General features: G+C 45.1%; 1 protein-coding gene across 4 annotated transcripts in view; it reads left to right on the top strand.

The window, feature by feature from the left end:
- The first annotated feature begins 498 nt into the window (after window positions 1–498).
- PRDM15 (PR/SET domain 15) overlaps window positions 499–21592 on the top strand; it is a 38833-nt gene continuing 17739 nt past the window's right edge. Inside the window, exons 1-11 of one of the 4 annotated variants that reach the window (XM_028727248.2) lie at window positions 499–671; window positions 5984–6029; window positions 11820–11913; window positions 13744–13897; window positions 14663–14915; window positions 15226–15345; window positions 16538–16762; window positions 17696–17831; window positions 18887–19065; window positions 21039–21133; window positions 21489–21576. In XM_028727248.2, coding sequence (XP_028583081.2) covers window positions 5993–6029; window positions 11820–11913; window positions 13744–13897; window positions 14663–14915; window positions 15226–15345; window positions 16538–16762; window positions 17696–17831; window positions 18887–19065; window positions 21039–21133; window positions 21489–21576 — 1381 coding nt within the window. In that variant the 5' untranslated portion in view covers window positions 499–671; window positions 5984–5992. Of the gene's footprint in view, window positions 672–1032; window positions 1328–1355; window positions 1504–5983; window positions 6030–11819; window positions 11914–13743; window positions 13898–14662; window positions 14916–15225; window positions 15346–16537; window positions 16763–17695; window positions 17832–18886; window positions 19066–21038; window positions 21134–21488; window positions 21577–21592 lie in introns of those variants that run through there. The other 3 variants (XM_028727247.2, XM_077927361.1, XM_028727249.2) reach the window with 3 other exon arrangements.

Raw genomic sequence — 21592 nt, 5'->3', positions numbered from 1 at the left:
CTGGTACCCCTAATAAGTGGAACCCAACGTCTCATCCTCCCCTAAACATCTGTCTCTGGCACATTGAACCAGTCGGACGCGCAACCTTCCATATGCATTAATTCCGTTATGCAGCCCTGCAAAAGGTTGCGCTACGTCTCCTTCCTGAATGTCATGCAGCACTTCGTTGCCTTTTAAAACAAAAAAAACGAAAACTGCACGGCATGTTTTTTTCAAAAGTAAATCCCTCGTCAGTTCCAGGGGAGGCCACTCTGTCCACCCGCTGCAAATCGAGAGGGTGGCAACTAACACCGCTTAACCGAAACTGTAATCCTGGGCAGCTGCCAGGATTTCAGCTGTGCCAGGCGGTGGCGTGCATGTGCGCGTGTCACACAGAGCTGCCCATCTCTCCCTTGGCTGCTGCTGTTGCCATAGAACTTCTGCCCTCTCCTCTTCTTAGCACAAAGCGGCTCAGCATATGCTCGGCTGCCCCTCTCTCCATCCACCTCGCCCGCCCGCCCTAGTTTCACGGCCGCCGAGCCATTCTCCACTCCACCCCCCTACTCCCTGAACTACGATTCCCATGGTGCCTCGCGAACAACCAAGCTCCAGCTTCCGGTGGCGCGTGGTTTCCGGCTCGGATCGGAACCTGGAGCCCGGATTCGATCCGGGTGTGAACATTCCAAAAGCAGGTAAGGCAGCCCCCCTCCCCCACCCTCCCGCCTCGCCGCGCGCCGCCCTCGCCCCTCGCGCGGGGACTCTGGGCCGGCGGGCCCCCTCTGGCGCGCGCGGGGCGCTTCTCGGGGAGGCGCGGCGGGGCCCCGGCAGCGGCCGCGGCGCCGCCTGCTGCTCCCTCCCCTCCGTCCCGCTCTCCTCCTCCACGCCGCCTGTTCTTTGTTACAGGCAGGAGCCGCCTGCGGCCGCGCGGCGTGGAGGGGGCGAGGCGGGTCCGAAGCAAAACCCGGCGGAGCCGCTCCCGGATCCCCAGCCCAACCCAGGCAGCCGCCCGCCCGCCCGGGCAAGGCTGGCCTGGTGCCTCCGCCGCCGCCCTGGGCTGCGCTTCTCTCCCGCCCCGCGCCCTTTCCTCCTTTCCCCTCCAACCCTCACCGGACCTGGGTGGGGCAGCCCCTGTGCTCGGGGAGGGAGCGCGGGCGGTGCACCCCAAGAGTCAAGGCTCGGGCTCGCCCTGGGGCTGGGAAGCGGAGGGCTTCGGCTTGCCCGGGGGCAGGACAAAGCGCCCTCCCTCCCCCGCCGTGGTGCGCGGTTGGAGAAGGGCAGGGCAGGCGCCGCTCTTGCGAAGGGGGCGTGTAGAGGTGGCCTGCTCCATAGACTGCAGCGACTCGGAGAGGTGCGGGACTCTCTCCTTAAAATCCGCAGATTGTGCCCCCTCTCCGGCGTCCGCTTGGTCCTTTTGTGCCACATGCACAAGGTCACACACACACACGCGCGCGGACCTTGGGGAAATTCGGCATATCTGGCACGTCCTGTCTTTGCAGTCGCGTTTTCTCTTTGCATTGAAACAATGTGGGTTTCTTTAAAATAAACATTTAAAATGCTCTTTTTAAAAAATTCTCCACTCGCCTCGGTTGAGAAGTAGATCTGGTAGAATAGCTTGCTGATTATGATATTATATTCTGATAAATTAATTCTCATATTTAAAATATTAAATGTATGCTTGAGTCAGGTATTTTCCCTATTCTCCAATCATCCATTTGGCTATAAGGAGTTACTGTTGTAACTGTATTCCATCCTCTGATGTGAATGGACTGGCAAAGATTTGTTAGCCAGGCAGATTCATCCAGTGGCATAAATTGCTCTCTTTTTATTACATTTTTCAAAAAACTAGTTTAATCATGCGGGTCATGTCCATGTATGAAAATAAATGTGAAAACTGCAAGTTTTAACTGGTTTTAATAAAAAGACATTGAATGCAGATGCATTGTTTCTTGATCTGTTTACCTGTATCGAGGGCCACATACTACACTGTGTCAAAAATATTAACATGTCAGAAAGGAATGTGTGAAGTGACCCGTCATAGGTGGCTTGTAAAATCCCCAAAATGGAATTTAGAGTAGGATTATTGTTCATGTACTAATCTGATATGGGGGTGGAGGCTTTTCCAATTTTTGGATTCTCCATCATTAATACTTCTTTGCACTCTGGCTTGTGTTGACACACTTAGCATAATGTCATGGAGTGTTTTCAAGGGAAACTGCCGATTTTCATGGTGCATTTATTTTTTCCTCTTCACACATGGCCAAGTCCTGCTGGGGAAGTTAATTAAGGCTACATGTTCCAACCACTGTTGATAGTAGATATAAAGGGGGAGGTATGTTTGTTCAATAAATTTTATTGTTTAATGGTATCCACAGCCTACTTGACGATTGATACATTCAACTGCAAGATGCATGGGTGCCATTGTATGGTCCTAAAACACCTTTGGAACCCATGAAGTTTGCTATTAGAGGCCCATTTAAGGTGGCAAAGATGCTTCAAAATAATCCCTCATAAAATTAAAACCAGTACTATAATATTCAATAAGTGAGCAAAATAAAATATTGGAAAGCATTTTTCTTGTTTCCTTGCACAAATTCAGATATTAGTTAATCCATTAATCCACTTGCAGTCTCTTTCCTGCTCCTATTATTGATGTAAATACATTTTCTCTCATGCCTTTAATCATGCAAATACTTGCATGTTTATCTTAAAATCTCCTCTAGTTGTAGGATTGGCATTGGAATGTTTACTAAGTATCAGGTGTCTGTGTTTTCTCAGCTATACTCAGATATGATCTCACTCTTTTGATGCTGCTTTTTTAATTAGTTCTGCTTCCTCACCTATCTTGCCCAAAGAAAAATGTACCAATTAGCAGTTTACTGCAAGTTATTATCTGTGTTTATTTCACAGATGCTATTTCTGTAGTCATGTAGCCTTGATATCAGTATGATTATTCATTTATATTTTTGCAAAATGAAAGCATTGCAATAAAATTAATTAGTATGGTGCATCTGAATTTTGCCTTGCGTGTCAATGGGAAACTAAGGCATTAAAAATACCGAAAAGAAAAACCATAGTGCTAACAGCGGTTATAAGCACTGAAAATTGCCACAAATGTATAAATACCGCAACCAAGTATAAAATGTATTGACTCTGCTTTCGTCAACATGTTGATTTGCAACTTAAAGACTTGTATAGTGCAGTGTTTCACACCCCCTTCCCATCTGTCATCTACATGGCTCTGCTGGTTAGTGTGTGGTACTGATAATACCAAGGTTGCAGGTTCGATCCGCATGTGGGAATGCTTCACATTCATTGCACAGGGTTGGACTAGATCCTTTGAACTCTTCCAACTATGATTCTAATTTTGGACTATCCAGGGTTCATTCTTGTTGTACCACTTGTCAGCCAAAGTTAATGTTTGGGACAGTAGCGCTAGACCAGCGTTTCTCAAATGTGGGTCTCCACCTGTTTTGGGACTACAGTGGTGCCTCGCAAGACGAAAAGAATCCGTTCCGCAATTCTCTTCGTCTAGCAGTTTTTTCGTCTTGCGAAGCAACCCTATTAGCGGCTAAGCGGATTAGCGCTATTAGCGGTTTAGCGGCTTAGCGGCTATTAAAGGATTAGCGGCTAAGCTGCTAAAAGGCTATTAGCGGCTTTGAAAAAGGGGGGGGGAGCGGGGAAAAAATCGCAAGACTAGCAAGATGTTTCGTCTTGCGAAGCAAGCCCATAGGGAAAATCGTATTGCGAAGCAGCTCAGAAACGGAAAACCCTTTCGTCTAGCGGGTTTTCCGTCTTGCGAGGCATTCGTCTTGTGGGGCACCACTGTACAATTCCCATTATCTCTGACTACTGGTCCTGCTAGCTAGGGATGATGGAAGTTGTAGTCCAAAAACAGCTGGAGACCCAAGTTTGGGAAACTGCCCTAGAGGAAGGGTCAAAACACAATTAAAGTCAGTGTTCCTTTTCCTGGACATGCCTTGTTTATCTTCCAGGATCCTGGTGCTTCTGGGATGTTTACAAGCAGGGTGTAAAGTTAGCCTTCTGTCCCCAGCATGTGATATTCAGAAGAGTACTCCTGGGTATGGAGGTGCCATTTAGCTATCATATATTAGCTATGGAGAGAATATCATTTGAATTTAATCACTTTTTGAGCCATCCAGGCTAACAGACGTATGGGGTACTTGTTACATAAAATACACACTTGAAATGATTTGCTCACAAATAAAAATAACATGAGAGTCAAAATAGTGTTTCAGAGAGCTAGGATTAGTTGTAATGGGCATCCATGTTATGGAAAGCACGTTTGCTGCTACATAAAATCGTGAAGCATCCCTAATTCACTTAGTCCCTATATCTATTAGAGGAAACATCCTGTGCCCCACAAGTTCAGAGGTAGTTGGTGAATGTCATGCTTAACCACATGTGCATTCTAGGTAATTAAGCCGAAGTGAACTGACAGGGTCCTTTATGCCTTCAGGTAAATGTACAGAAATAAAAAACGATTAATGGAAATAATTGAAACAAGCTCTTTCTGTTTTATAGATTGCCTCTCCATAAGCAAAAGCTAAAGGGCCCTCTTAAGAAGTGCCATGTCTATGTCCTTGCTTGTCTTTTCTGCATTTGGGAGTTTTATTTCTAGAAGACTCCCAAATAAATACCAGTTTTGGCCCCTCTCCGTTGTCAGCTATCGCAGTTACCTGCAGAACATTTCAGAACAGAAGCTGCTGTTTCTGAAAGTACCAGAATGAGAGACTTAAGGGCCTCGGACGTGAGGTTGCCAGGCTGATAGTAGATGGACTAATGGACAATGGTTTCGGGATCGAAACCGGGGAAGGGAGGGTGGGGTTTGGAAATCCAAAGGGTGTTTGATTTTTTCTACTCTGTTTTTAATTTTGTGTTGTTATTAATATAAGAATGGGGAATTCGTGGAAGGGAAACTGGGTCGACCTTAGAAAAAGCTTTCAAATGTAAATGATTGAGGTATATAAGTTAAAAGTTGATATATAAATTGAATTAAATATAATAACAAATTAAGGTTAAAAATATAATATAATAAATATAATAACAAAGTAAGGTTAAGAATTTAGGGATAAGAACTTGTTGGATAAATATTTGGACATGGAATACAAGAAGGGGAGGTGAGGGGAAGTTGCGGAAAGAAGTTATTGAAAATGGGATTGTAAAGGATGAATTCTTTTTTCTTCTTTTTTCTTCTTTTTTTTTGGTATTATTTGAAACTCTAATAAAATATTATTTTTTTTAAAAATGAAAGTACCAGAATGAAAGCTTAGAAGCGGTCATCAATGATTTTGATACTTTTAATTGGTCTTAACTGGTTTTCGTCTTTCAACATATGTTGGTCTCATGTTTTTCTTTGCAACCTCAAAGCTAGGTACCTCACTTTTATTTTTATTTTTCAAGTGAAGTCCGTTTGCAGATGGGATTGGCTAGGGCTTTCCACCATATGTATAAGATCACATGGAATGGACATGTGCCATACATAGGTCTATATATGCTTTTTCCTGTATGGAAGTTATGTTTGTTTAGGAAACTTGTCATGTTCTGCAATTCACACACAAGGTTGAGTGTTAAATTTTCAAGTTATTGTGCACAGCGTTCTTAAAACAATAACATTAGTGGGTGATGGGAAGGCGATAGAGCACCTACCATCTCTAGGTAAGGCTAGGAATATCCCATTTTAAACCCTGGAGAACTGCCAATCAATGTAGACAATATCTGTCGGATGGTCTGACTCAATAGAATGCAGTTCCTTTAATTTTGTGAGTTATGTTCTGTGTTTAACTGTATGGAGTAATTTAACCCTTTAGAAATCAATAGCAAACCTCCAGCCAAATGTAACCTGGGGCCTGTTTTCATCCAGCCTCTTCTAGGCATAAAAAACGCTTTTGTTAGTATGTTGGAATCCACATAACCCGGGCAGGTGAGCTTTTTGCTATGAAGTGCCTAACAGTCTCATTGGAATCTGTCCCTTTTGTTTTCAAAGGTCTTCAAAATGGCAGAGGATGGCAGCAAGGAGGCCGTGCTTATCTGTAAGTATCCAAGAATACTTCTGCATTAAATATGCCTCTGAATATTAATTGTCAATGAGAGCCAAATGAGGGCTGCCACCTCTCCTGTGTTCTAAATAGAAAAGACAATGAATGTCAGACAATTTAGGTGGTTGTTTTCCATTTAGGAGAGGCTGAGCCCATAGCTGTCAACTTTTCCCTTTTCTTGCGAGGAATCCTATTCGGAATAAGGGAATTTCCCTTAAAAAAGTGGAAACGTTGACAGCTATGTGAACCAGTGTAGTCAGGAACTGAGCAGGCATAGCAAACAGTCTGCCATGCATTGTAGATTTTCTGGGGATGTTTACTAAGACCTTTTGCTACTGCTGTAGGAGGTATTAGTGGGCACATTGGCAAGCTGTAAAGGTGAACAAATGCAAGCACATATACTTAGTCTTCCTCTTGTCTGGGGATGAGACCGGAGAGGTTAAAATAGGATTTACAGAAAAGATGGGGGGATTGGAGAGGGGGACAGAAGCATGGTGTTCAAAACTACAAATGACTGGTTCTCAAAACTTTTTTCTCTGAGCCATATTCACAGAATAAAAATTTGATTGTGCCACACTGAATTTTGTAGTGATTAGAAATACATTGAGCGGCGGGGGGGGGGGGCAACAACTTGCAGCACTTGATTTATAACATAGAACACAACTACTTTATAATATGATCATGGGAAACCAGAAAGTAGGAAACAATGCAGCTACATAAGAACTTGAATCATTCCCAAACTAATGATAAACGCGTCTTCTCTAGCACTGTGTTTGAACAGTGATTCTAACTCACAACTAGAATTGTTCTCCGTATCATTTGATGTTCTTGCTGTCATTTTGAAAAGATATCTATCCGTATTCTGCAAATAATAAAAAATATTTTGATACTATACTATAGTGCAGTGTTTCCCAACCTTTTTTGGGCAAAGGCACACTTGTTTCATGAAAAAAATCTCGAGGCACACCACCATTACAGCCCCGTGACGTCAGCGCGCAGCGTCACGCCGGGAGGGACATGAATTGCTAGCAAATTACATAATCACCTCCTTGAGGGCTGGCTCATCTTCTCCGAAGGCAGAACCCCATTAATTAACAGCACAGACTCACACCATAGCCAAGACGAGGGGGGAAAACCTCAGTCATGCACAGTCATGCACATGTGGGGGCTAAATGAGGACGAAGACCGGGCAGAGAGCAGGGTTCAAATCACCCCACCTGGCCAGGACAATCCCTGGGTGCTCCCTTGGGCCACTCGCCTGACCCACCTCGCAGGGCTGTTGTTGCGAGGATAACACGGGGAGAACCACGCGCGCCCCCGGGAGCTCCTTGGAGGAGAAAGCGGGCGATGAATGCAATGCACGAAATATATGAGAGGCGACCAGGTTTTGCAGGTGAGGGGCCCCCGCCAGCCTCCGCTTCCAACACCCGGCGCAACGACGCCGAAGTTTCCCCCCGGGCTTGGCTCGGGGAGCAGCGCTGCTCCCCCCCGGCTCCCCTTCGCCCTCCCGGCTCTCTCTGCCGCCCACTGGGGACCCCCCTCACCTGCCAAGTCCGGAGCGCCGGTGGAAGTTGCATGCATTCATGCATGCAGGGCGCCGCGTTGCCATTGCATTGCACTGCACTCCATGCAACGCCTGCACGCATGCATTGCCTTGCACGCCCGCCAAGGGGTCTCCCCGCGGTCCGATGCGTCCCCTCCGGCGCGGATGCAGCATTGCAAAAATAAAAAAACCCCGACGCAGCCCTACCTGGGGGGCAGCCTCCGCCGCTCCGCCTCCGTGGGGATCCCCGGGCTCCATCCTGCCGCCCAATCTCCGGGGGGCGCAGGCAGGCTGCGCGGGGTCTGCGCGGAAGAGCCCCTGCCCGCCCGGCCGCCGCCGCTGCGCTCATTCCATGGCCGGGAGAAGAGCGCTTCAAACAAAACGCCCGGCCCGCCAGGCCACGCTGGGAAACGTAGTTCGCGCACCCCGCACGGGCGCGGAGCCCAAGGGCGAGGGGACTACGGATCCCGGCAGCCCCCGCGCCGGGGACGGAGGGGGAGAGGCCGGGTGCAGGGATGGAGGGACGGGTGGGCGAGCAAGTGAGTGAGTGGCAGCCGCCAAGCCTTGGCCGAGAGCCAGGAAGGGCCTCCCTGGAGGAGGAGGAGGAGGAGGAAGGCGCAGAGCGGGAGGGAGGGAGGGAACCCCAGGGGTCATCTAGTGACGGCGCCCCAATCGAAAATTTGACTTTTTTTTTAAAAAAAAATCTTTCAATTTTTTAATTTTTCCCGCGGCACACCAGGCAACATCTCACGGCACACTAGTGTGCCGCGGAACAGTGGTTGGGAAACACTGCTATAGTGAAATGTTTAAATGTTTCTTTGATTGTCCTTGAATCTTTTCGCTACACTAGCCATCCTTTCCTGCCACACCAGTTTGGGGCACCACAACCTTTCAGAACTGCTGCCATAAATGCATGGGCCCACAGATTGCACTGTGGATTTGCAGATTTTATCTGAGATATCAGCTGTTGAATCTGGGCATACACACACTGAATTTTACATGTGAACACCCTTTCAAACAGTACGCCAGGGCATTGGTGTCCTGTGATATCAAAGGTGGGATAAGTGCACTTGTTTGGCATGGGGTAAAAGGTCTGTTTTGTTCCCTACTACTAGGTAAAGTTATTATAAGGGATTGAAGGTGCACCAGAGAGGAGTATGGAGAAGTTTGAGGTGCATGTGCTTGGAAAATGCACATTTTTTTGCATTGCTGTGAGAAGCTTCTGAATAATCCTTAGTAGGATTTCTTGTTCGCTGTGGGATTCTTCCTCTCATGGCTAGAATTTAAGTGGTGGTACCTAATTTATAGCAACTGACATCACAGACATTTGTAGCTTCAAGCAGTCTCGTTTTACAAACCAAACAATTTGTTTCGTTTCATTATTTTGCTGTTCTGTGTTTTTTTCTTCATGCACCATCACAATAAATAAATACTGAAGGGTTAGAACAGCACTAATAGCTTTGCAGATGCCCCCAAGGCATAAAAGAGCATGCAAGAGTGCTGTTTAGTTGTGATGACTCTGCAGTGCTGACAGCTGTGGTGCTTTTTTTTGCTTTTTTACCAGCAAGCTAAGCCGATGTGTCTGAGATACTACCAAAAAATACAGGATGACTTGCAGTAGTGTTGGTTTGAAAGCAGAAGACCAGGGATTGGAAACCATGCTCTGTTTGAGGTTGGTCAGGAGGCTGCAGCTGGTGCAGAATGTAGCAGCTTGGGAGCATGCTACTGCCAGCAAATAATGCCTTGCCTGTGGGGTTTGCACTGACTGCCAAGTTCAAGGTGTTGGCATATATCATGCAGGGCCAGGTTATATACCCAGTGGGACACTGTGGTTGGTGGGAGACCTCTCTTACAAGTTCCAAGGATCCCAGAAGCCTGCACTACTGTAACTCAGAGCAGGGCTTTCAATGCATTTTTCCAGCTGGATGAATGGATCTCTGCCATGGGTGCCTGTTTTGCTCCCCGCCCCCCGAAATAAATCTGATCTTTTAAAGACTGTATCTTGTGCATTGGCTCAAGACCTGTGCTTGGAGGATAATTAATAAATAAGCTCTCTGTAGGCTGTGTTGGTGCAGGTCTAACATTTGAAGAAATCTGAAGAAGTGTGCATGCACACGAAAGCTCATACCAAGAACTAACTTAGTTGGTCTTTAAGGTGCTACTGGAAGGAATTTTTTTGATTTGAATAAGTGAAAGGTAAGGTTGGAAGCAGGGACGCGGGTGGCGCTGTGGGTAAAACCTCAGTGCCTAGGGCTTGCTGATCGCATGGTTGGCGGTTCGAATCCCCGCAGCGGGGTGAGCTCCCGTCTTTCAGTCCCAGCCCACCCCAGTCCCAGCCCACCCCTGCCCACCTAGCAGTTCGAAAGCACCCCTAAGTGCAAGTAGATAAATAGGTACCGCTTTATAGCGGGAAGGTAAACGGCGTTTCCGTGTGCTGCGCTGGTGCTGGCTCGCCAGAGCAGCTTCGTCACGCTGGCCACGTGACCCGGAAGTGTCTCCAGTGTGGTGGAGTGGTTAAGAGCAGTGGACTCGTAATCTGGTGTACCGGGTTCGATTCCCTGCTCCTCCACATGCAGCTGCTGGGTGACCTTGGGCCAGTCACACTTCTCTGAAGTCTCTCAGCCTCACTCACCTCACAGAGTGTTTGTTGTGGGGGAGGAAGGGAAAGGAGAATGTTAGCCGCTTTGAGACTCCTTAGGGTAGTGATAAAGCGGGATATCAAATCCAAACTCTTCTTCTTCTTCTTCTTCTTCTTCTCCGGACGGCGCTGGCCCCCGGCCTCTTAAGTGAGATGGGCGCACAACCCTAGGGTCGGGCACGACTGGCCCGTACGGGCAGGGGTACCTTTACCTTTACCTAAGGTTGGAAGCAACCTTACTTGGCGCAAAAGACAATTAGAGGTGATGTTGGACTTGCTTTCCGACTAAGATCCAAAGAAAAGACATGGAAGCTGAGCCACAGCTTTAAAAGAGGATTAGGCGGGTGCATGGAGGGCAAGGCTATCGGAGACTACTCTTCGCAATGCCTTTGTTCTACATCCACTGTGGAGAACAGTTGCTGGAACCCAGAAGTTTGGAGAATGAGGCTGCACCTAACTCCTGCTTGCAGACTTTCCGCGGGCATCTCGTTGGCCACTGTGAGAAAAAGGATGCTGGACTAGAGGGGCTTGATCCAACAGGGCTCTTTTTATTACATTATATTTGGCTTAGCATGTTATTCGGGCATGCATAAGCTCTCATAGGACAATGAGGAAACTGCCTTGTACTGCGCAAGACCATTGTTCCGTAAACTTGGTGACTTCAGCAGTTCCCTAGGATCTAAGACCTAACTGGAGATGCCAGGGCTTGAACTTTTGCATATAAAACATGTGCGCTGCTCCCTCCCCAACTAGGAGCGGAGGAATAAAGCAGCTGTGAGGAGGGAAGCCTGCACACTCATGTGGTGTCCTGCCCACGGTTGTTTACAGGCATGGGGCTCTTCAAAATAAGGATCTGGGTTCATCTGAAGCTCAGTAGATGGAGCTTTTTTATTCTGAAGTTCTTTCCCTGCGTACAACCACAGCCAGGCTAGCGTTCTTTATCCCCAAATTCGCCCTGCCAGTCTGTTCAAGTCCTGGGCCTGTGCATAGAACAGGGCATTCTGAAAAGCATGGCCTGGATAATGGAATGGATCTACTATTACAAAAAAGGGAGAAGCAGCTTTGGCTGTAAACAAAGCTCACTCCTAGAGATGTTTGCTCCTTCTGTGGAGCCTGGAAAATGGTGATGCCTCTTGGTTGCTGGAATAGACTTTGCTCTGAACACTGAAGAGACGTAACTTGAGGTAAATTGAGCTGGAATGGTTACAAAACAGTCTGGTGAAAGGTGTTTGTGTAACATCCAGAAGAAAGCGGCTTTGGACGCATTGATTCAGAGAATATGAATATTATTTTCCAGTCAGAATCGGTTATACCAAGTATTGCTTCCCCTTCCTCTAAGTATCTTTCCTCAACTGACAAAACCATAATTGTTAGACATTTATTCAAAGCCTATTTTCTTTGGGAATTTTTGCAGGTGCTGTTATAGTCTGATAACACAAGTGCCATTTTATTCCTTATTTATCCCTGGGATGAGTTGAACTATACTATTGATTCAAACAAGTACCTAGCCACCGGGTAATTGAATATCACAGTTGTTGGAGTACACTGTGAAGCTGCTTGGCTTTCTCCATGGCTACCTGCTTTTTCTTTTGTCTGCTTTCAGGGTGTGAAGATTGCAATCAGCATCATGATTCCGAATGTCCAGAACTGGGCCCAGTGGTGATGGTCAAAGACTCTTTTGTGCTAAGTCGGGCAAGGTAAGCCAACTCTTGCCTTGTTGGCTTGCTTAATTTTAAAGTAAATGAAGCCAGATTGCCAATGCAAAAGGGAGTCTTCTCTTCTCACTTATTTTGCTTCTAGTGTCACATTTTGAGCTAGGAATGCTCCCAGTCTTGGAGAACTCACATGCATGTAACTTTAAATGTCTCCCAAACAATTCTAAGCTGCAAGATCTCATTCTGGAGTGTTTTCAGCAGCATGAGAAGATGGGGAGCCAATTGGTCCTGCCAGCCAGGGCAGAGTATTATGGCTAGATAATCCTTTTTAACCTTTGCCTTTTCTTATATGTAGATGACAGCTTCCTGGCATTTATCGTAGTGAGGGAGAAAAGCAAGGCTAATCACATCTGTGTCGGTGGAGCATGTGGATTGTACAATGTGAACGACACAAAAATGGAATTTACAGACGACTCAGTTTAGTTGTACCTAAGTCATTGTGCAAGCAGAACGACTACCCTGCAAATCTGCTCTGGGGATTCCTTCAACCCTCCAGAGCAGATTTGGGGGTGCTCGGGGGAGGGTGCTGGGGAAGGAGAGAGGGAAGGGAAATTCCATTGAAGTCATCGCCTGAGTGCAGAGAGTTCAGTTGGATACAACCCTTTCTTCTAAGTGGACTAATCTTGTTTGGAAGCATGAGAAACAGAGAAAATGCCTTTCGTAGGCAAAGGACGCAATACCTGGATACCAGATCAGTTTTCTCCTCAGTCATTGGTGATGTTAATAAACTGTCAATAAAAACAGCAACTTGAGGTGAAGATCTTCTTAGGTAGCCTAAGCATCTTCAGTTGCACTTCTCTTAATTATTAGTATTACTAATGCTGTTTATAGCATGCCTCAGTGTAGCATGGTATGCATTTTATACCATAAAACCTGAGACCCAGGGTCACTTCAAGTTTAGATTTCCTACATGGAAATAACTTCAGTGTAGGTGAAAGTGGGTGTAGATCTGCACAGGGTTTTCGTATCCTTTCCCATATGGAAGTGCTTGCTGAGGAGGGACTCTGTGATCAAGCACATGCATTGAATGCAGAAGGTCCCAGGTTCAGTTCCTGGCATTTTCCATTAAAAGGAACAAGTAGCAGTTGATGGGATAGGCCTCTGCCTGAATAGCCTGCCGATCAGAGAAGGCAACATTTGTCATAATGGACAAATGTTCATAAGGTCGCTACCTATGTTTTTATAGAAAAAATAATTTTTGAAATGGTCCTGAGGAATTGCTGATTACCACTTATTAGAGAGCTGTTGAACCCATTCATAGGCAATTACTGATCCTCATACTATATAACGTTGTGGAAGGTTGTGTCATTTTTCTTTATTTCAATTACTCTGTCAATGTAGAAGGTTTATATAGAAAATTTATCCCTTGCAATTGATAATTTTGTCACTGAGGAGAGAGGACTCGGGGCCCATCCAGATTTTCTTTCACACCACAATTTCCAGGCAAAGATCCGTGCTTTAAAGCTCCATGTCTGAGTGGGGTTTTCCCCTCCCTCCTGGTGCTTTCTGTGGGGAAACTGCATTTTACTGCTGAATTGGAGCAAATGGCAATCTATGTAAATTGCCATTTGTTCCAATTTAATGGTAAAATGTGGGTTTCCCCACAGAAAGTGTCATAACAACAACAAAAAGACCACTTGAACACAGAGGGTTAAAGCCCAGGTCTGTGCCTAAAAAAATGGCACAGATGGAAGTCTGGATGAGGCCTCAGCTCTTCCCTGTGGATTCCAGGGCTGAATTTTTTCTTCTGTGGATGCTGGAAGATCTTTTGTAGAGTCATCTCATTTATGTGTCAAAATATTCATTTCTTAGATCATCCCTTCCTTCCAACCTGGAGATCAGGCAAGTTGAAGATGGGATTGAAGGCATTTTTGCAGTGACACAGCTGGTGAAGCGTACCCAGTTTGGCCCCTTTGAATCAAAGAGAGTTACCAAACTGGAAAAGGAGCCAGCATTTCCATTAAAGGTACAATGACACTGTTTGGGTTGGTGATAATGTGAAGGTCCTAAGAAATGGAGCAAGCAGGCTCTACCATTCTCTGAACGTGTATTTGCTTCATTTGGTTCTTTTTTTAGTTAGCCAATTCATTCATTAATCATTCCCTGCCCCCCTCCCTCTCTCTCTCTCACACACACAGAGTAGCCTTTTCAGTACCAATAGCTAATGCTATAGTGTTTTTGTTTGTATGGCCTGCAGAAATCTTCTGGTTTTAGTTCCGTCTGTTAACTTTCAACATGTGCAGTCAGGCAAGCAAGATGTGCTGGTGTTGGCAGTCCTCATATGGGGGAAGAAGGAGTAAGAAATATGGAGCGGACCTGATCCTAGCAGGGCTTGCTTTTTGTACCACATTTGAAAGGCTCAAAATACTAGCCCAGGTGGCATAGGAACACTTGGGAGTGCACTGTAAGACTCCTGATTGTTCCTTTGCAGCCGCGACTTTATGCGCCCCACACATTGATGGGGAAGGTTTGCGTTCACCTTGCCTGTATCTGTGAAGTCAGGGGTATGAAATAAAAGTCAGACCAGTTCATATTATTACATTACCACTTACCACAGTAGCATGGAAGCCAGATTCTTCCTCTCATGCCATTACAGTAATGTCTAGATGCAGGGACCACATGGGCAGGTCATACTATGGTAACAAAAATGCACCCTTGTCTACGGCTATTTATTTATTAGTTGATCATCACTGCAAAGTTTGCATTCCCTCTTTGCACGGGTGTCTATTAGGTTTTTCAGAAGGATGGACCTCTAGTGTATTTTGATACATCTAATGAAGATGATTGCAACTGGATGATGATGGTGAGGCCAGCCAACCAATACGAACACCAGAACCTGTCTGCCTTCCAGCATGATAATGACATTTACTTCACTACATCCCGGGACATCCCACCAGGCACGGAGTTACGAGTGTGGTACGCCGCTTTCTACGCCAAAAAAATGGAAAAGCCCGTTCTAAAGCAAGTTTCTAGCATTGCCAATGGTACGTTGGGTTGCTTCGTGGATGGGTGGAGGGTAGTTTTTTTAACTATCTCAAAAAAATGTTCCCACTTTCTCTGTGGGGCTTATTTCATTCAAACATCTCCCTCACATGAAAAGAAATTGATAGAATCTATGTCCTGATTCGTATTATTTGTTACACGTAATGGAATGCTTCCTCCTATTGATATGTTCTACTTTTAAATATAAAACAGCTTCCAAGGATCTAAGTTTCAGCAGAGGCACACCAGGCATTGTAACAGCAATGTGGTTAGTAGGAAAATAAACTAATGCAAACATTATTTCTCTGACAGATGTTTGTTTAGTAGTGATGGAATGTGACCAAGAAGAAAACAAAATTACTTCGAAGCCTCCCTGTTCCAGTGGCACTTATTCTCTCAAAAAATTAAAATTCCCCCGTTCTAAACTTTCAGGTATGGAAACTCTTCGGTTCTTGTTGTGCGAACACTATAGAGCCAAATCACCTGTTAGAGCTGAGCTTTCCAAACTTTTCATGTTGCTGACACGCTTTTTAGACATGCATCATTTTGTGACACAGTAATTCAGTTTTGCTAGCAAACTGAATGTTAAACTAACCCCTTTCCAGCCCCGGGAGGAGTGTGGGGAGAATTCACACAACACACGTACACACTGAAGCCAACACACTAATGTGTCGTGACACACAGTTGGGAAAGCTCAGTATTAGAGAAAAATCTGATGGCGTATGATAGGGTTTGAGGTGGAACTGATCTCTGATGGGTATTGAAGGAAAGGTTTAAACCTGATATTTTGAATGTCTAGACTGGGGTTGGGTGAGATGGGGGCTGTGGCCTTCCCAATGTTACTGCATCACATTTCCCATCACCCCTGATGACTGGCCATGCTGCTTGGGGCTCATGGAAGATAGGGTTACTAACAACATCCAGAGGACCACAGGCTTCCCATCCCTAGTCTACAGTTTGCCGCTCAGTTTGTTTAAGATACCAAGCCCCTAATTTTTGTTTGTTGTGATATAGTGAGCTCGCTAGAAAGTAGTGAGCCGCTGAAGCAGAGTCCAGCCAGTTGCCATTTTAGAGCAGAGGTGGGAAACCCGTGGTCCTCTATATGTTGTCTGGCTCCATTTCCCCATCCATGTGCCAGTGTTTTTGAAAGCTTTCCAAGAATCCCAGCTGCTGATGAGCAAAAGGGAGGCACTGTTAAGATCCACAACTCCACAGGTGTAATTTTTAAAGGTTGAATGTGCTTACAGCTACAGTGGTTTGGCTTGTGTTTTCTAAAGAGAGCATTTGATAAGTTCATTTCTTTGCCTCTTTAGACAGGGGTGGGGAACCTCAGGCCCAGGGACCACATGTGGCCCTCCAGAGCTCTCTGCCTGGCCCCTGGGGCTCTCCTCAGGTCACACCTTTAGCAGACCTGCTCCAGCCCCTCATCATGTGCTTTGACTGGCAGGAATTTGACCTTGAATGGTGATAATCCTCCCAGTTGAAAGCACTATCGAAATGAAGGTTTGTACTATGGCATGAGGGTCTGCTCTCCTCAAAAAGGGTCAAAAGTCACCAGTTTTGTTACAACTTTGTACAGAGGTTGTGTTTGGAATATTGTTGTCTCGTCGCTCTTCCCTTGCAGAGCATCGCCGGAGTCACTTGGAGCAAGCCAAAGGAGCTCCACAGAGCAACCAAAAAGATGCAGTTGCTGAAAAGGTTATGGAGGCGCCCACTGCAGACCCGCCTGTAGCCCGTGAAAGTGCCAACACCGCAGTGGAAGGGAAAAGAAAACCACGAAGGGGCAGGAAGCCCAAAGTGGCAAGACCAGAAACTCCCATTGTGATTGTGGACAATAAAGAGTCTTCTGGTGAGCCCAGAAACTACTAGAAGTAGCTATCATTGATACTTCATTTCATACCCTAAATCAGGGGTGGGGAAAACTTTTCACCCAGTGGGCCAGATGGTCATGTTCGCCCCCCCTCCCTCAGGCCAAGCTTGACAGGTAGACCTAGCTGCCCACCTGCCATGTGAATCCAGTCACAGTAGCATCTGGTGAGCTTTTTGCCTGCAGGACGCCCTTCAAAGTGCTACACCCCCCCCCCCAAGCAATTCATATGGGGCTTTATAGGCTGATTGGTGGCATCTGCAAATACCCTTGCAGCTGAGGCAAGTTTTTACCTGTCCTACACCTGACATCATCTATGATATGTGTGGGCATGATGTGGCCAAAATAGCCTTACAGGTGGGTCTAATTAGGCCAATGGGCCACTGATACCCTAAGCCACTGATGGCCAAACTTTGCCCTCCAGCTGTTTGGGGACTACAGTTCCCATCATCCCTGGCCACTGGTCCTGTTAGCTAGGGATGATGGGAGTTGTAGTCCAAAAGCAGCTGGAGGGCCAAGTTTGGCCAACACTGCCCTAAGTGAATTACTTTGCATGACCAACTGCTTTGTTTTACGGGCAGAGGGCATGAAGAAGCTGAATTTTCCATTTTATGACATATTTGCATTGGGGAACTAAATTTATTAAGAAGTGGTGTATCACAGCACGTGAGCATATTGAAGTGCCTTGTACTGAGCCATCTAGTCTGGTATTACCTTCTCTGTCTAACTCTGCCTCACTGAGGCAGGTGTGGGAAACTTTTGGCTTTCCAGATGTGGCCGAACTGTTGCCCTAGTCATTGTCTTTGGCTTAACATAGTCATTGTCTTTGGCATTAAGCTCAGTATCTTGTATGGCTGTATATTTAGGGTTCATAACTGAGTGGCCTTTCTTGATAACAATGAATTCATTTGACAGAGGAACATGTTGCTGAAATTATAACAGAGATTCCACCTGATGACGGAGCTCTTCCTCCTACAGAAGAAGCAAGGTTTATGGAGGTGGTGTTAGCGAAGATACCCAGTACTGCAAACAGTAGGAATTCTATAGCGAAGTAAGTCCCTCCAGAAAAGGCAAATGCTAAAATATTCTGTTTCCTCATTATAAAGGACCAGTGCATGTTCATTATTTTAATATGAAAGAGGTATGAAAGATTCGGAGGTTGAGGGGGGAAACAATGCAGTGTTGAATCTAGTTTTACTTTTCCATTTGAATCTAATCTTGCTCTTCCATGAATGGAAAGGCTCCTTCTATTTGTAGATGTGACTCAAATTCAGCAGGAATTCCAGCTAGAAGAGGGTTTGGTGATTTTCTCTATCTTCTCTCTAGCCATCCCTTCCCTCCCATACTGTTCTAAGGGTTCCACAACCTTTTGGAGTAGATTTTGAGAAGGTATATGGAGTTACAGAACAAAATAGGAATCCTAACCATACATGACCTTCCACTCTCAGCAATTCTGATCCCACCGGAAAAGCTTTATTATCTTGGACATAATGAAACATTAAGTGTTTCATATTTTAAAAAGTGATCATTTGCAATAACATAAGCAAACCGAAACTCTGCTTAATTGAAGGAAAAGATAAAAATACAATTCGGGGGGGGGGGGTAGTCTTATACATGGGGCAATCTCCCCCCATTTTCTTAATTTTGAGTCCCCCCAAATAGGGGACGTCTTATACACGGAAAAATACGGTAATTGGTTTTATTTTAGATAATTCCCTTGAGCAAGTGTACATAGTGGTAGTTCATATGAGGGAGAGGTGGACCTTGAGGTATTTCAGTCCTGAGACAATATTGCTTCTAGGGTGTGTATGGCAGATCATCTCTTTGAAAGAGCCCCCATGGAAAGCTAACACAGCAGAGAGGAGCTTCACGTGTAGGGAGCTCCTGCTATAGGATGCGTCCAACCAACATAATTGAAGTGCTGGCCAGTGAGAGGACTATGCCAGCACCCTGTCCTGTTCCAAAGGGTTGCTAATAAACAAATCCTACAGTATGCTGACTGTACGAGAAGAGATACGATAAATAGTAACAGGACCCTGAGATGGTGTTTGTGCAGCACAGTGAACTGCTTCGTTGTTACCTGCCTCTTTCTTTCCAATCGGGCAGGTTTTCTCACCATCAAAGCTCCATGTCCCTCAAGAGGAGCTTGCTCCTGTCCAGCCGACATGGGATGCGGCGCAAGATGATCAAGCAACTTGGGGAACACAAGCGCGTCTATCAGTGTAACATCTGCAGCAAGATGTTCCAGAACAGCAGCAATCTCAGCAGGCACATCCGCTCTCACGGTGGGTTCAGGTGGGATCACCTGGTTTTGTTTTCAGAGCTCCCACAACTCATTGGAAGAGAGCTCTTCAAACTAGCAGAAAAACAAAATTAAAAGAAGTTTTATATGATGGGACGTTGAAGCAGTACCAAAGAAGAAGGGCTGCATATTTTCACCCATTAGGGTAGCAGTTTAGTGAGATAGTTTTCCAAAGTCAAGGGGAATCTCCCGTCCCTTGAAACATGTAAGCCAGAAAGGATGGATCAGAAAAGATGACTAAGGGCAGTTAATATTACACAAAAAGTGTAATGGTATTCGTTTGATGTGTCTTTCTTCAAGGAAACACTTCTTTTTCAGCGATCCAGTGTTTAAACTTCAGTTTAGCATTGATGGAGTGATTTGAGATACTGCAACAGAAGATAGGTGCAAGTCATGTTCAGTAGTGCACTAAACATAACTGATGACTCAGCTGCTTCACCCATGTTGCAATTTTGGTGGTGGTTCATCCTCCAGATGTGCCATTATAATGCTGTGCCATTCACCCACGGCTAGTTTTAAGCCAGCAGGGCTGCTCCCCATCCATGGGCTACTGTGTCAAATTAGAAACATGGGTGGAAATTGACAAATAACTTCAGTTAGTATGAAGTGATGCTTGACCAAGCAGCTGTGATAACAACTGATGCAATGCATTCCACATCCTTGATATATATAAATGTTTGGTCCCCCCCCCCCCATAAGGGGACATGTAAAAATGAACCAGTATAATGTGGTTATAGTGTTGGACTCTAGGATGTGGGAGATCGGTATTCAAATTCCCACTCAGCTGTGAAGCTCACTGGGTGATATTGGGCCAGTCATTAACTTTCAGCTTAGCTTATCCTACAGGGTTGTGAGGATAAAATAGGGAGGAAAACCATGTACAACATTTTGAGCTCCTTGGAGAGAAAAATGGGACATAAATGTAATAATGAACACATAAATAGAAGTGCCTTATATTACATTTTTAACATCCAGCCTACAATCCTGTACATGTCTGCTCAGAAGTAAGCCCCAGTGAGCACACTGAGTATTTTAATGATTGCAGCCTCTGTATTCGTGAAATTCCTGTCTTTTTCTTTTTGGGGCAATACATTTTTCTTTAAAATGCATAATTCTGAAGTAGTCTATATTTTTCCCAGTTCCTTTGAAAAAGAGTTGCCTGACCCAAAATGTAGTTATATTTAAAGTATCATTTATTAAATTAAATGTGCATATGAACAGGTGGTATTTGATGAAGGTTTACTCAGAGTAGACACATCAGAATTATTAGAATTATCACATCAGGACCTAATTTAGTTGTGTTCACTAATTTCCATGGGTCTCGTCTGAGTAGAACTTAGTTGACCGCCACCTAAAAGTTTTGGAACGTATGGTATCACGTCCTCTCTCTGCTCCTGTAGCAAGTTCTTTGCTAAGCCCCTTTGCTGCCAAATCTTTCCATAATGTCTGAAGTTGCTTCATAAGTTACATTTGTATGAGGGAACCAATTCATAGGCAGAATGCCCATGAGTAGTGCCCAGAGAAAGAACAGGCCCATATGTATATTTTCAGGAATACATTAGGCTTTTAAAAACCATATACAGTATGATGTGCATGCATTTTGTATTCAATCATTGGTTCCTATAGCATATTAATTGTCCCTGGAGCCCTAACTGCATAGAATATTGTGCTAAATGTTCCATTTGTCTTTTCCAGGTGTGGTTGTTCTTTTTACACTTCAGTGATATAAGTGATCTAGCACTTTTCTTCTCTATTAAGCATGAAATAGTACTAAACACTATCATTTTTCCTACTGGGAGCAGCCCAGATGCAAATTTGGGACTGCGTGATAGCTATTTGGTCCCAAGTTAACTGAATATTTGATACATTTTATTTTAGTACTGCTAGTTATTCCTGAATTTTTCTAGTTGGATAAGCAGGTGACTGAACTCCGTCTTGTTGTGATTAATCCCTTAGGTGACAAATTGTTTAAGTGTGAAGAATGTGCCAAGCTTTTCAGTCGAAAAGAGAGTTTGAAGCAACATGTTTCATACAAGCACAGTAGGAATGAGGTTTGTATGGGTCTCCATCAGCAAGCCATTGTGGGATGAAAGTGGGTTACACACCATGGTAGGCAGGCAAGGTCTGCAGATCTCAGAATGGGCCTTCTCCTACCTCTAGTTATTTTGTTTGTAGAAAAATCTGGTGCCTTTACTTGTGCAAAAGCTTAAGAGCCTCAGAAATTACCATAGAAACCTCTCCTATAATTTATCAGTGTTTAAATTTTCTGGGGGGTTTTTTGTGGGAGGGGTGACAGCTCCATTGGGGAAACAAATCAAAGAAAAAGTTTTTTGAAAAGTATGAACTTCATATGTTTGGACATATTTATTGTGATTCCTTTTCCGTTTTCCACTTTTTAATCCCCAGGTTGACAATGAATACAGGTACAAGTGTGCTACATGTGAAAAAGCTTTTCGGATAGAGAGTGCGTTAGAATTCCACAACTGCAGAACAGGTATGATAATCAAACC

Source organism: Podarcis muralis, chromosome 4 (assembly GCF_964188315.1).
Source record: "Podarcis muralis chromosome 4, rPodMur119.hap1.1, whole genome shotgun sequence".
NCBI classification, from domain to species: domain Eukaryota; kingdom Metazoa; phylum Chordata; class Lepidosauria; order Squamata; family Lacertidae; genus Podarcis; species Podarcis muralis.
Note: the sequence above shows the minus strand (reverse complement) of the source record. Positions and strands in the feature narration are given on the sequence as shown.